This window comes from Myxocyprinus asiaticus, chromosome 35, assembly GCF_019703515.2.
Source record: "Myxocyprinus asiaticus isolate MX2 ecotype Aquarium Trade chromosome 35, UBuf_Myxa_2, whole genome shotgun sequence".
NCBI classification, from domain to species: Eukaryota; Metazoa; Chordata; class Actinopteri; order Cypriniformes; family Catostomidae; genus Myxocyprinus; species Myxocyprinus asiaticus.
Window position 1 is genome coordinate 17918923 of NC_059378.1, and position 13891 is coordinate 17932813.

Here is a 13891-nt window from a genome sequence, read left to right on the forward strand (position 1 = left end):
TATACTTTCCCTTATACATTCATATCAATTAAAAAAAAAAAAAAAAAAAGATTGGGCTCATTTTCAAAATAGTGATTATCCTTGTAATAATAATCTCAGGACTAATTCATTGTGGTTTAGGGAATTAGTAATAATGCATTTTTTGTATACTATGTGATTTATAATTGCAGTTTTTACTTAATGTGACTATTGTGTACTGCAGGGGCATGTAAAAAAATTGTTTAAAGCACTTTTGTTATGTTGCTAACTTTTATAATGGCATTTGTGCATATTAAAATCTGTGTGTGTACGTGTTTGCATGCGCCCATTGCCCATAAAGGCCCACACTGACAGATGCATCATGTGACCAAGCTGCACGTTCACAGTCCTAAGGTCTCCTAGGAGACAACCAGTTCAGAGTGCATGCGGCTTTCAGCCAAACACATGCATTCTGAACATTGAACTGGCCCCTCCCCCTAACTTAAGCCGTAATTCAAGTGTTTTTTAGGACTGTTCTGATAGGCTGTAACAAATCCTTCTTTGTTCTGCCTGTCTCTCTCTCCCACTTTCTCCTTGTTTTATCACTTTCTCTCTCTCTCTCTCTCTCTCTCTCTCTCTCTCTCTCTCACTCTCTCTGTTGCCCTCCCTCCTTCTCTGTATCTCTGGAGATGTGAAGAGCCCTAGAGACATGTGAAAGACCACACGTAGGCACTGACGGCAGGAGTTTGGTTGGCAGAGAGTCCAGTATTGTGTACAGTCACCTTGAACTAGAAAGAGTTACTTCAGACTTTGGTGGATTTAAAAAAAATCATCAAATAAACTGCTCAAGCTTGATTTATTTTTTTCTTTAATAGTTGTTAACTCAGTTTGGATTGAATTATGGATGCTGGTGAAACATGTATTTTTGTTTTGTTTTTGTTTAATCATACTATTTTTATTTATTTTTGGTCTTGTCAAAACAATTATACATGCAATATATTGACACTGCAGGGTCATTTGCTTTTCCTGTTCAAAAACATACAATCTGGTTATGACTCAAAAGTCATGAATTACTTTTAGTCTACAACCTGAATTATTGAAAAGTGGGTCATGTCATTTGATATTGGACCTGATAAACATTTTCATTGGCACACACATCAAGCTATTGTTACTTGAGGCCCTATCCAGTTACACATCAATGGCACATCACAATCAATGGCCTACTTATAATGAACATGATCTGCTTATTCAAGAGATACAGCATTTTCATTTGCCTTTTTTATTACACTAGATATATTTACTCACCCTCAAATTACCACAACTTTACTTTCTTACTTGGAACAAGTCATTTTTATTTGTATAGCGCCATTCACAACACACATTGTTTCAAAGTAGCTTTACAGAAAATCATGCATTAACAGAAAATGAAACTATAATACCTCTAATATCTTAGATTTATCATTGTGTAGTTTGATCAAATACGATTGTGAATTGTGTTTAAAAATAAGTAATTAAATAGTAATTGTATTTAGAAACCCAGTGAGCAAGCTAAGGTGACTGTGGCAAGGAACACAAGACTCCATAAGATGTTGGTTAATGGAGAAAAATAACCTTAGGAGAAACCAGGCTCACTGTGGGGCCAGTTCCCCTCTGGCTAACATCATGAATATAATGCCAATATTACTTATGTATAGTGCAAATCATGGTTTAAAATTATTTAACTAAGTAAGTGTTATGGGTCAGTGTTTAAACAAAGATTTTTTTATGAACTGTAAGGTTAATGACTTTGAAGTCCATCCTGGATTAACTGCAGAAGTTCACATAGATGCATTGACTTTGTTAGTTGGCTGATGAAGGCTTTTGTTGGCAATTAATTGATAGTCTGTGTATTCCATTATAAGAGTGTAGTCCATCATTAGATCGAGGTGATGCAGGCAGAGATCAGTGAGGTGCATCGAAGTTCAACCGGCTGGTAATTTCTGTGAGGTCTATCCTAAGTCCAAGGTTCAGGCAATGGCATATGATGTATCCCATGTCTTATGGTTGGAGTTGGCATCAGTTCATCCTCTGAAGTCCATCGTAATAAACTGAAGTGATGTTTGGCTGGCACCGGCTATTAGTCGTCATCACTCAGAGACATGTAGCAGTGGAGTCCAACACGAAGCAGGAATGGAGCTGGATACAGCTGGTTCTGGTGACCTCAGGATAGGAGTCCCGAGGTTGAGACAGGGAAACAATTAGAATTAAAGCTGCAAGCAGCAATGAACGGGCCCTCGCACCCTGGTGCACGTTGGGGCTGCTGTGTCAGGGGAACTGCATTAAATTTTTGTAGCACTTTTTAGCACTTTTTATGTTATAATGTACTTCATTCTTCAGGTCATGTATTTGTATGTAATTCTGAGAGGACAGGAGAGTTAAGGAGGTAAAGGCTTTTTATTTCACAACAGTTTGTTAAAGTACGAGGCCTGGAAATGGCAAAAACTGAGCAAAAATGTACGAGAAAAATCAAAATGGCTGACTTCCTGTTGAGTGTAGGGCATGGGTCCAACAGAATTTTTTGTAGGCATGTTACACATGTGTACCGAATTTCGTATGTGTAGGTGAAACGTAGCGTAAAGCGCACATCGTTGAAAGTTTGTAGGTGGTGCTATCGAGCCACACCTAATTCTGAAACCCTTATCAGATGTACATTTTTGCCACTTGTGATGCGTGTGCAAAGTTTGATGAGTTTTCGAGTATGTTTAGGCCCTCAAAAATGCGATTCATTTGGGAAAATAATAATAATAATTAAAGCTGCAAGCAGCGATGAACGGGCCCTCTCACCCTGGTGCATGTTGGGGCTGCTGTGCCAGGGGAATGTCAGTCCAAAATGTTTTGTATTTTTTAGCACTTCAATGTTGTTAAGAGTGTATAACAGTGTAAAACATGTCATTTCCTGTTGCCAGTAGGTGGTGCTATGATTATAACTGAATATTGGCATATAGAAGTGTTCAGGCCGGAACTCTTATAAAACATGAAAAGTTTGGAACAGATTGGGCATTTTATGTTTGAGTTATAACAACTTCCTGTTTCATGGCGAAACATTTTGTCAGTATGCCACGGACACGCCCTTCTGCGAAAACTCAAAAGCTTTGCAATTTAACATCGACAAGGCCTTTTGATTAGACTGACCGAATATGATGTTGATCTGATTTCATCTCTAGGAGGAGTTTGTTAAAGTACAAGGCCTGGATATGGCAAAAACTGATCAAAAATTTAAGAGAAAAATCACAATGGCTGACTTCCTGTTGGGTTTAGGATATGGATCTAAGGGACTTTTTTGTACGTGTTGACATGTTACATATGCCTACAGATTTTCTTATGTGTAGGTGAAACGTGGTGTGAGGGCTGCTTCGTTGAAATTTTGTAGGTGGTGCTATCGAGCCATTTTGCCACAATTAATTCTAAAACCAGTATCAGATGTAATTTTTCCCCACTTCTAAGCTGTGTGCAAAGTTTCATGAGTTTTCGAGCATGTTTAGGCCTCAAAAATATGACTCATTTCATATCGAATTTTGTCAGGCCGCCACAGACACGCCCTTCAACGAAAACTCAAAAGCTTCACAATTTAACATCACCAAGGCCTTTAGATTAAGACTGACTAAATATGATGTTGATCTGTTTAAATCTCTGGGAGGAATTTGTTAAAGTACAAGACCTGGAATTGGCTGTTGCCAGTAGGTGGCACTATGATTATCACTGAATATTGGCAGGGAGATGTATTCAGTCCGGGGCTATTATCAAACATGTGAAGTTTGGGGCAGATTGGACATTGTATGTCCAATCTAAAAAAAAAATAAAAAAAATAATAATAAACACCTAGAAGAACAATAGGGTACTCGCACCATCAGTGCTCGGGCCCTAATAATATTAGCATAGATGCCATTCAATTTATTGCAGCGTTATAGATCATGATCAATGTTTCTGGTTTCTGGTTCTGGCAGACCTAACTAAAGCAGCCTAATTGTGAGTTGAAGGATAAATTAGGTGTATGCCTGGCTAAATAGATAAGTCTTTAGTCTAGACTTAAACTGAGTGAGTGTGTCTGCATCTCAAACACTGTTAGGGAGACTATTCCATAGTTTAGGAGCCAAATATGAAAAGGATCTACCTCCTTTTGTGGATTTTGTTATCTCCAAGCTAAAAAATCTCCTAGCTGCTCTTTTCCATGCATGAAACCATATTGTGACCAGGGGCTTTCAAGCTCTAAAAAAAATACCATAAAAGTAGTCCATATGACTCATGCACTTTATCTAAATAGAGAGAGAGCACAATTTCAGAAAAGTAAATTCATTTTCTTTTAGTATTAACAGCAGTGTTTCTCTCTCTCTGTCTGTCCCTAATAGGTTACATGAGGACGTGTGCCCCGAGTTTGTCTGCCTATTCCACACCCATTGTCTGATCCAGTAGGAGCCAGCACAACAGTCTGTTGAGGGTCCCAAGCACCCATCACCCTGAACCCCAGCGGGCTTGTCACACTGTCTCACTCCCCTGATCCTGCCTTTTCTCCTCCTACCGGCTCCCCTCAGCCCTCCCTGGAGCCCCCAGGGGCCCTCATTCTCCATGGAGAGCAGGGAGAGGGATGCAGGACCCTCGCCCAAGAGCACTGCCTCAGTCCTGGGAACCTGAGGGAGGGTGTTCTGCCAGTACAGGGCTTCCATGATGTCTCAACTCTCACAGGTACAGTCAGGGATTTTGTAGGGGTGTGATTGTTTCCAGGTTTTATCTAGGCTGTTAGCATAGTTCTTTCTACCCTGCTGAAAAGACCAGCTTAGCCAGCATGCAATTCCCATGCTGGTCTGTGCTGGTTTGGTGATGGTCTAGCTGGTTGACCAGCATAGCCATGCTTTTCACCAGCTAAACCTTGCTGGTAAAGCTTGTTTTTTTAATGTAATTTTTTCCTTTTTTCTCCCAATTTGGAATGCCCAATTCCCACTACTTAGTAGGTCCTTGTGGTGGCGCGGTTACTCACCTCAATCCGGGTGGTGGAGGACAAGTCTCAGTTGCTTCCACTTCTGAGACCATCAATTCATGCATCTTATCATGTGGCTTGTTGTGCATGACACTGCAGAGACTCCCAGCATGTGGAGGCTCATGCTACTCTCCGTGATCCACACACAACTTACCACGCGCCCCATTGTGAGCGAGAACCTCTAATCGCAACCACGAGGAGGTTACCCCATGTGACTCTACCCTCCCTAGCAACCGGGCCAATTTGGTTGCTTAGGAGACCTGGCTGGAGTCGCTCAGCACACCCTGGATTCGAATTTGCGACTCCAGGGTAGGTAGTCAGCGTCAGTACTCGCTGAGCTACCCAGGCCCCTGCTGGTGAAGCTTGTTGACCAGCATGGTCTTTCTGATGAAGCTGGTTAAGCTAGTTTAAAAGCCTTGTGGGGACACCAGCACACCAGCATCCCATGCTGGTAAACCAGCACCCAAAACACAACATAAGCTGGTGACCAGCAATGCTGGTCTTTTCAGCAGGGTATTCATATTTCTGCAACATAAACCCAATGGCCAAATAACAGAATCTTCCATTCCACTTGTTGGAAGTCTATGGGTCTGTTCCAAAACTAAGTGAGCAGCCTCTGAAGGCAGCATTTTAAGGTGTCATAGATGCGCTCCCAAGGTGAAGGCCGTTCCAAAAGATAGGCATCTCAATTGTGCTGCCTCATAAGATATCTCGTTTTGGCCAAATTCTTAAAACAAACAGGAATTTTTATAGCGCCACAGAGACACAGTGTTTACAGTTTTCGTGAAAATTAACCTATGAATAGTTATCTCTGCAAATAATGTTGGGATAAGAGAAAGTATTTTAACACAGAAAAAGTAACATATTTCAGCTATAAGTGATTTGTTAGCTTCTTTTATGTATTTAAAATATTATTTAACTGCCTTTCCAATTGGATTTGAACTCGTGACTCCAGGGTTGGTAGTCAGCATCAGTACTCGCTGAGCTACCCAGGCCCCCGCTGGTGAAGCTTGTTGACCAGCATGGTCTTTCTGATGAAGCTGGTTAAGCTAGTTTAAAAGCCCAGAACACCAGCATCCCATGCTGGGGGACCAGCACCCAAAACACAACATAAGCTGGTGACCAGCAATGCTGGTCTTTTCAGCAGGGTATTCATATTTCTGCAACATAAACCCAGTGGCCAAATAACAGAATCTTCCATTCCACTTGTTGGAAGTCTATGGGTCTGTTCCAAAACTAAGTGAGCAGCCTCTGAAAGCAGCATTTTAAGGTGTCATAGATGCGCCGCCGAGGCGAAGGCCGTTCCAAAAGGTAGGCATCTCAATTGTGCTGCCTCATAAGATATCTCGTTTTGGCCAAATTCTAAGGTACCATTGAATGAATCCTTACCCAGGTATGCAATCCCAGAATGCACCATGATGAGTTCGGTGAAAAAAAAAAATCCAAGATGGCTGACGACACAAGAGAAATTTTGATTGTAAATAAACTTAAAATCCATTCCATACTGATAAGTGTCTCTGATAAAAAAAAAAAAAAACAATAAATACATATATATATATATATATATATATATATATATATATATATATATATATATATATATATATATATAAAATTGACTATTTTACCCAAAATGTGTGTGTGCTATGCATATTTATCCTTATTAGAGTAAAGTCGAGTCTTTGACTTGTCCCCCCTCCTTTTCTTTTAAAGAAGCAAAAATCCAGGTAACAGTGAGGCAGTTACAATGGAAGTGAATGAGACCAATTTTTGGAGGGTTTAAAAGACAGAAATGTGAAGCTTATAATTTTATTATAGCACTTACATTAATTCTTCTGTTAAAACTTTTGTATTTTTTGAGCTATAAAGTTGTTTAAATCATTGTTTTTACAATCGTTTAAGGGTTTATGGCGTTATGTTATCATGGCAACGAAGTTAGTAAGGTTAGAAAGATTAGTAAGCAATTTTATCACAATAAGATCATGTTAACACACATATTGTTTACATCAAACAGTGAGTATTTTAGTGTTTACAGTTTGGCCAATTGACTTCCAATGTAAGTGCCTCACTGTAACCCAGATTTTTTTTTTTTTTTTTAAGAAAAGCAGGGACAAGTCAAAAAATCTTTTTTTTGGTAATCAACATTATGCCACAAATGCTGTTGATTGAGTTTAACTTGTATTGAACCCAGAATATTCCTTTACAGGAGTGAGTAATTTCTGCAGCACTAGTGCCACCAAACGGAACTGCAAAAATAAACATTGTTTTCAAACAGATTTGCTAATATGCCCCCTTCTACTGCTGATCGAATAAACAGATAATCCCGTCCTCAACTCATGCCATTGGTCGAGCCAGTTTTGCTGGTTTGGGCTGGACAGTTCACTTAAAACTAACAGGAATTTTTATAGCACCACAGAGACACAATGTTTACAGTTTTTGAGAAAATTAACCAATGAATGCCTTATAGTTATCTCTGCAAATAATGTTGTGATAAGAGAAAGTATTTTAACACAGAAAAAGTAACATACTTCAGCTATAAGTGATTTGTTAGCTTCTTTTATGTATTTAAAATATTATTTAACTGCCTTTCCAATTTGATGAGGTTAGTGATACATTGTTCAAATGTTGACGGTGCATTCTACAATAGTTCAGTACCACCTACAGCTCACTGATATGAGTTTGTTGTTTTACTTTTAGAACAGAAAGCAGACAAAGGCAGGAAATGTGGGACAAAGTATGGTACCTAAGGAAGTAATTATATGTGTTTTGCTCCATTAGTTTCTAATTATGGTCCGTTCTAAAAGCTCAAAGTGTGTGCTGTTTAAGCAATGTCACACTCTCAATCGAGCTGTTGGTCAGAGGAATCAGCACGGTTCTGATTACCTGCACAATTTCGAGTGTGCTATTGCCTTTATACAATAGTTTAACATACAAATACAACAAACATCATATTGAATAATTTATATTTCAGACAAAAAATTGTTCAGCTAGTTCAGCATTTTCTTCTCCACCAGTGAAAAAAAAAAAAAAAAGTCTCTCATCATTTACTAACCCTCCTGCCATCCCAGATGTGTATGACTTTATTTCTTCTGCTGAACACAAACAAAGATTTTTAGATAATTATCTCAGCTAAGTCCATACAATGCAAGTGAATGGTGGCCAGAATTTTGAAGGTCCAAAAAGCACATAAAGGCAGCATAAAAGTAATCCATAAGACTCCAGTGGTCCATATCCATATCTTCAGAAACGATATGATAAGTGTGGGCAAGAAAAATATCAATATTTAAGTCCTTTATTACTATAAATATCCACTTTTAAACCGCCCTCCTAAGCACTCTTCTCTCCTAAGAGTTCTTGTTCTTTTCTTTTTTGGCGATTCACATTCTTCATGCATATCGTCACCAAATGGGCAGTAAGGAGAATTTATAGTAAAAAATGACTTAAATATTGATCTGTTTCTCACTGACACCTAACTTATCACTTCTGAAGAGATGGATTTAACCACTGGAATTGAATGGATTACTTTTATGCTTCCTTTATGTGCTTTTTTGAGCTTCAAAGTTTTGGACCCTGTTGGCTTGCATTGTTTAAACTTACAGGGCTGAGATATTTTTCTTAAAATCTTTGCTTTTGTTAAGCAGAAGAAAGAAAGTCATACACTTATGGGATGACATGAGGGTGAGTAAATGATGAGAGAATTTTCATTTTTGGGTGAACTGTCCCTTTAAGGAAACAAATCATTCTCATCTAGTTCCATTGTTTTGGTGGTTAAGGACTTAAGTGTTTTTTTTTTAACAGATCAGTTGAGTCAGTGATTTATTGACTATATATAATATATAATGCTCATTTGTTGCCACCTGTTGGCTAAAATATGTATTCTGCAGAAATGATCAGTGAACGAATCTCTTTGGTGAAAGGATTTAAAGGACTTCCCTGCAATTAATTAAATTCCCCACCACTATTTTGAGATCCACAAATGTGGACAAGCAACGTGATAGAAATAGTGAAGTGTTGCAGTACTGTTATAATAAATTCCAGCACTCTTTGAACACCACTTGGCCTGTGAAATTCGAGAAATGGTATTGACTGTTGTAAAAAGCTACATTAATAGTATTCAACGTTGTATGGGGATTCCAGGCTATCCTTATAACAGAAACAGCTTAACCATACTCTGCATTTAAGCAGCTGGCATTAATGTAGACCTTATATTTTTTACGTAATCACTGGCTGTAACATAATTCTTGCAAATAACTGTTTGTTTTTATTTTGTTTTGTTTTTTTGGCTTGGAAAGACCCTTGCTGGAAAAATGTGCCTTATGGCAAGCCCTTATAGCTTTTTATTCATTCGCAGGATATAAATTGTTGATATTAACAATTACATTTTCACTAGTTAAAATGCTGATTCTTGATATCAAGAATGTAATTTTCACTAGTGGAAATAACAATTTTTGATATCATTAATTACATTTCCACTAGTAAATACCTGAATTCTTGATATCAACAATGATATCATCACTCACGAAAATACATTATTGATATCAAAAATGGAATTTCCACTAGTAAAATCTATAATTCTTGATATCTGTAAATGAATTCTTACATGATAAAATGTAATTTTTACTAGTTAAAATGGTCATTTCAGATATCATAAATTCCTTTTTGGATATGTGCATAATAATCAGAATCAGAATCAGCTTTATTGCCAAGTATGCTTACACATACAAGGAATTTGTCTTGGTGACAGGAGCTTCCAGTGTACAACAATACAAAAACAGCAGCAAGACATAGATAATAATACAAATTTAAAAATAGTTATACACATACGTACATACATACACACAGACACACACATACATACATACACATACACATACGTAGTGCAATCTAATACAAATCTGTTATCTGTTATGTACAGTGCAAATACAAATCTGTTATGTACAGTGCAAATGTTTTTTTATTTTGTTTTTTTTTTCCCAGAGGAATGAAATGGTAGAAGAGGTTGGATGTGTTGGATAAATATAAAAAAGACTAAGCTGTGTATTGCACATAGTTATTGCTCAGTGGGGCAATTTAACTGTTCATGAGATGGATAGCCTAAGGGAAAAAAAACTGTAGAACTGAGTAGAACTGTATCAGCAGCACCTGTGGTAGGTTGAACTTCCCCAACTGGCGAAGGAAGTACAACCTCTGCTGGGCCTTTTTCACAATGGAGTCAATGTGTGTCTCCCACTTCAGGTCCTGTGAGATGGTAATGCCCAGGAACCTGAATGACTCCACTGCTGCCACAGTGCTGTTTAGAATGGTGAGGGGGGGGGTCAGTGTTTGGGTGTTCCTCCTAAAGTCCACAATCATCTCCACTGTTTTGAGCATGTTCAGCTCAAGGTTGTTTTGACTGCACCAGACAGCCAGCTGTTCAACCTCCCTTCTGTATGCAGACTCATCGTCATCTCGGATGAGGCCGATGACAGTGGTGTCGTCTGCAAACTTCAGGAGCTTGACAAAGGGGTCCTTGGCGATGCAGTCATTGGTGTAGAGGGAGAAGAGTAGTGGGGAGAGTACACATCCCTGGGGGGCACCAGTGCTGATTGTACAGGTGCTGGAAGTGAGTCTCACAAGCTGCTGCCTGTCCGTCAGAAAGCTGGTAATCCACTGACAGATAGACATGGGAACAGAGAGTCGGTGTAATTTATTCTAGAGTATAGCTGGGATGATGGTGTTGAAAGCTGAACTGAAGTCCACAAAAAGGATCCTTGCATATGTCCCTGGTCTGTCCAGATGTTGCAGGATATGATGCAATCCCATGTTGACTGCATCATCCACAGACCTGTTTGCTCGATAAGCAAATTGAAGGGGATCTAGAAAGGGTCCAGTGATGTTCTTCAGGTGGGCCAACACCAGTCTCTCAAATGATTTCATGACCACAGACGTCAGGGCGACAGGTCTGTAGTCATTAAGTCCTGTGATTTTTGGTTTCTTTGGGACAGGAATAATGATTGAGCGTTTGAAGCAGCATGGGACTTCACACTGCTCCAGTGATCTATTGAAGATCTGTGTGAAGATGGGGGCCAGCTGGTTAGCACAGGATTGAAGACACGCTGGTAAGACGCCATCTGGGCCTGAAGCTTTCCTCATCTTTTGTTTCCGAAAGTCACGGCTCACATCATCTTCACAGATCTTAAGTGCAGGTTAAGTACCAGGAGGGGGGAGGAGGGGGGTTGCAGGAGGTGTTGGTGTTTGTGTGAAGTGAAGGTCAGAGTGGGTGTGGGGTGTGAGATTGGGCCTTTCAAATCTGCAGTAGAACACATTCAGGTTGTCAGCCAGTTGTTGGTCCACCACAGGGTTGGGGGTAGGAGTCCTGTAATTTGTGAGTTGTTTCATGCCACTCCACACTGATGCAGGGTCGTTAGCTGAAAACGTGTTTTTAAGCTTCTCAGAGTATCTTCTTTTGGCCACTCTGATTTCCTTGTTCAGTGTGTTCCTGGCCTGATTGTACAAGACTTTATCCCCACCCCTGTAAGCATCCTCTTTGGCCTAACGAAGCTGCCTGAGCTGTGCTGTAAACCACGGTTTGTCATTGTTGAACTTTAAATAAGTCCTAGTAGGAATGCACATATCCTCACAGAAACTGATATATGATGTAACAGTATCTGTGAGCTCATCCAGGTCTGTGGCTGCAGCCTCAAAAACACTCCAATTAGTGCAGTCAAAGCAGGCTTGTAGTTCCCGCTCTCCTTCATTGGTCCATCTCTTTACAGTCCTTACTACTGGCTTGGTTGATTTTAATTTGTAGGTTGGAAGAAGATGAACCAGACAGTGATCAGAGAGTCCCAAAGCTGCTCTAGGGACTGAGCGATATGCATCGTTCATTGTTGTGTAGCAATGATCCAGTGTATTTCTGTCTCTGGTGGGGCATGTAATGTGCTGTTTGTATTTGGGCAGTTCACGTGTGAGATTTGCTTTGTTAAAATCCCCAAGAATAATAATAACTGAGTCCGGGTATTGTTGTTCTGTGTCTGTGATTTGATCAGCCAGCTGTTGCAGCGCGGCATTCAAACACGCATTTGGCGTGATATACACACTCACCAGAATAAACAAAACTCCTGCGGCGAGTAGAAAGGCTTACAGTTAATAAAAAGCGCTTCCAAATTAGGACAGCACATCCTCTTTAACGTTGTTACATCTGTACACCAACTTTCACTGATGTAAAAGCATGTTCCACCGCCTCTCGTTTTCCCCTTTAACTCCGCGATGCGATCTGCTCTGAACAGCTGAAAGCCCGGCGGATGTAATGCGCTGTCTGGAATGGCTTCACTCAGCCAGGTTTCTGTGAAGCACAAGGCAGCAGAGGTTGAAAAGTCCTTGTTTGTGCGGGTGAGGAGATGTAGTTCGTCCGTTTTGTTAGGAAGAGAGCGGAGATTCGCAAGATGAATGCTCGGCAGGGCTGTTCGAAAGCCACGCAGACGGAGTTTGACCAGCGCACCGGATCGTCTCCCTCGCCTGCGTCTCCTAGCGCGTTTGAACAACACAGCCGCGCCTCCAACCAAAATGTCCAGCAAAACATCTGAATATTCAAAAAACGGGAAAAGACTGTCTGGTATATGCTGTCGAATGTTCAGCAGTTCGTCTCTGGTAAAACTGACTGGAAAAAGATTACTAAACGCAGGACAAACAAACAAAAACAACAAAACAATAGAAGTGCTCCACACTGAGGCAGCCACCCATGGCGCAGTCATGATGTATGAAAGGAGGAGTGTAATGAGGAGTGCTTACGAGTTCCTTACGTACCTTATGAATATTCAAAAAGGAAAGGTATGGAACCTCACAGGGGATACACAAGGGGAAAAGAGAACCGCTCATTCATCTCCATGATCCGTTTCCTCTGTTGTTTATAAAACACACTTTTATTTTTCAGATCAACACCACAATGTGTATATTATTTTTATAATTAATAACATTGTATGATTTTGTAATGTGTATCGAGATATATCCATCTGCAGAGCCGCAGAGCCACATTAGTTTCAGGACCACAGCGACAGGCCCGCAGTCTCAGAACCGATGTGGTGTTAGTAGATTAACGCCATCTGCCGTTTGGAGCATAATTTCTTATGTTTGTTTGCTTTTTTAGATTTAAAATGTGATTTTTTACATCCATTTTGATTTGATTATTATCTAAAACATTTAATGTTTCAACACTTTTCAATAAGGTTCCATGTGTTAACATTAGTTAATGCAGTAGGTTTTATAAATTAACAAAGAACATTTTTAGCAGTATTTATTAATCTGTTAATGTTAATGGATAAAACATCATTTTTTTATTTTATTTATATTTTATGAACTATTTTTAACATTTATAACTTCTAATTAAATATATTAGTAAATGTAGAAATTAACATTAACCAAGTTTAACAAATGCTGTAAAAATATTGCTCATTGTTTTTCAAGTTAACAAATATATCTTCATGCATCTTTGCACGCTTTCCAATAGTCTTTCACATTGCTGTTGGGTGATTTTATGCCACTCCTGGTGCAAAAATTCAAGCAGGAATTCAACAGACACTAGAATGGAATGGCTGCCATACATGTAGAGATGCTGATTTAATAAAAATTTGGAGTGGTCTCTTAATTTTTTCCAGAGCTTTATGTGATAATAAAGTCCCAGTCAGCAAATGATGTCTCTTATGCGTCAACCATTAGAGAAAACACCTCGCAACAGCACCAGCTTTGTTCCCAGCAACAAGATTTTTCTGTATATGGCATGTGTAGTTTACTGTGAGTGGTAGTTCGGGACAATATTTAATTAAAGTTAAGCCAAATATGCAGAGCGGTATCAACTGTTATTCTGGCTTAAAGGATTAAGGCAGTACAGAAGACGGCACGAGTTGGCCAATCAGAAGAAAGGGGTGATGCAGTGGTGCCCAAATA

The 13891-nt window shown here is 39.5% G+C and overlaps 1 protein-coding gene across 1 annotated transcript in view; it reads left to right on the plus strand.

The window, feature by feature from the left end:
* Positions 1-2763: 2763 nt before the first annotated feature.
* The window catches only part of hap1 (huntingtin associated protein 1), a 38381-nt gene continuing 27253 nt past the window's right edge, over positions 2764-13891 (plus strand). Inside the window, exons 1-2 of the mRNA XM_051672152.1 lie at positions 2764-2785; positions 4432-4677. Of these exons, the coding sequence (XP_051528112.1) occupies positions 2764-2785; positions 4432-4677 (268 nt within the window). The remainder of the gene's footprint in view (positions 2786-4431; positions 4678-13891) is intronic.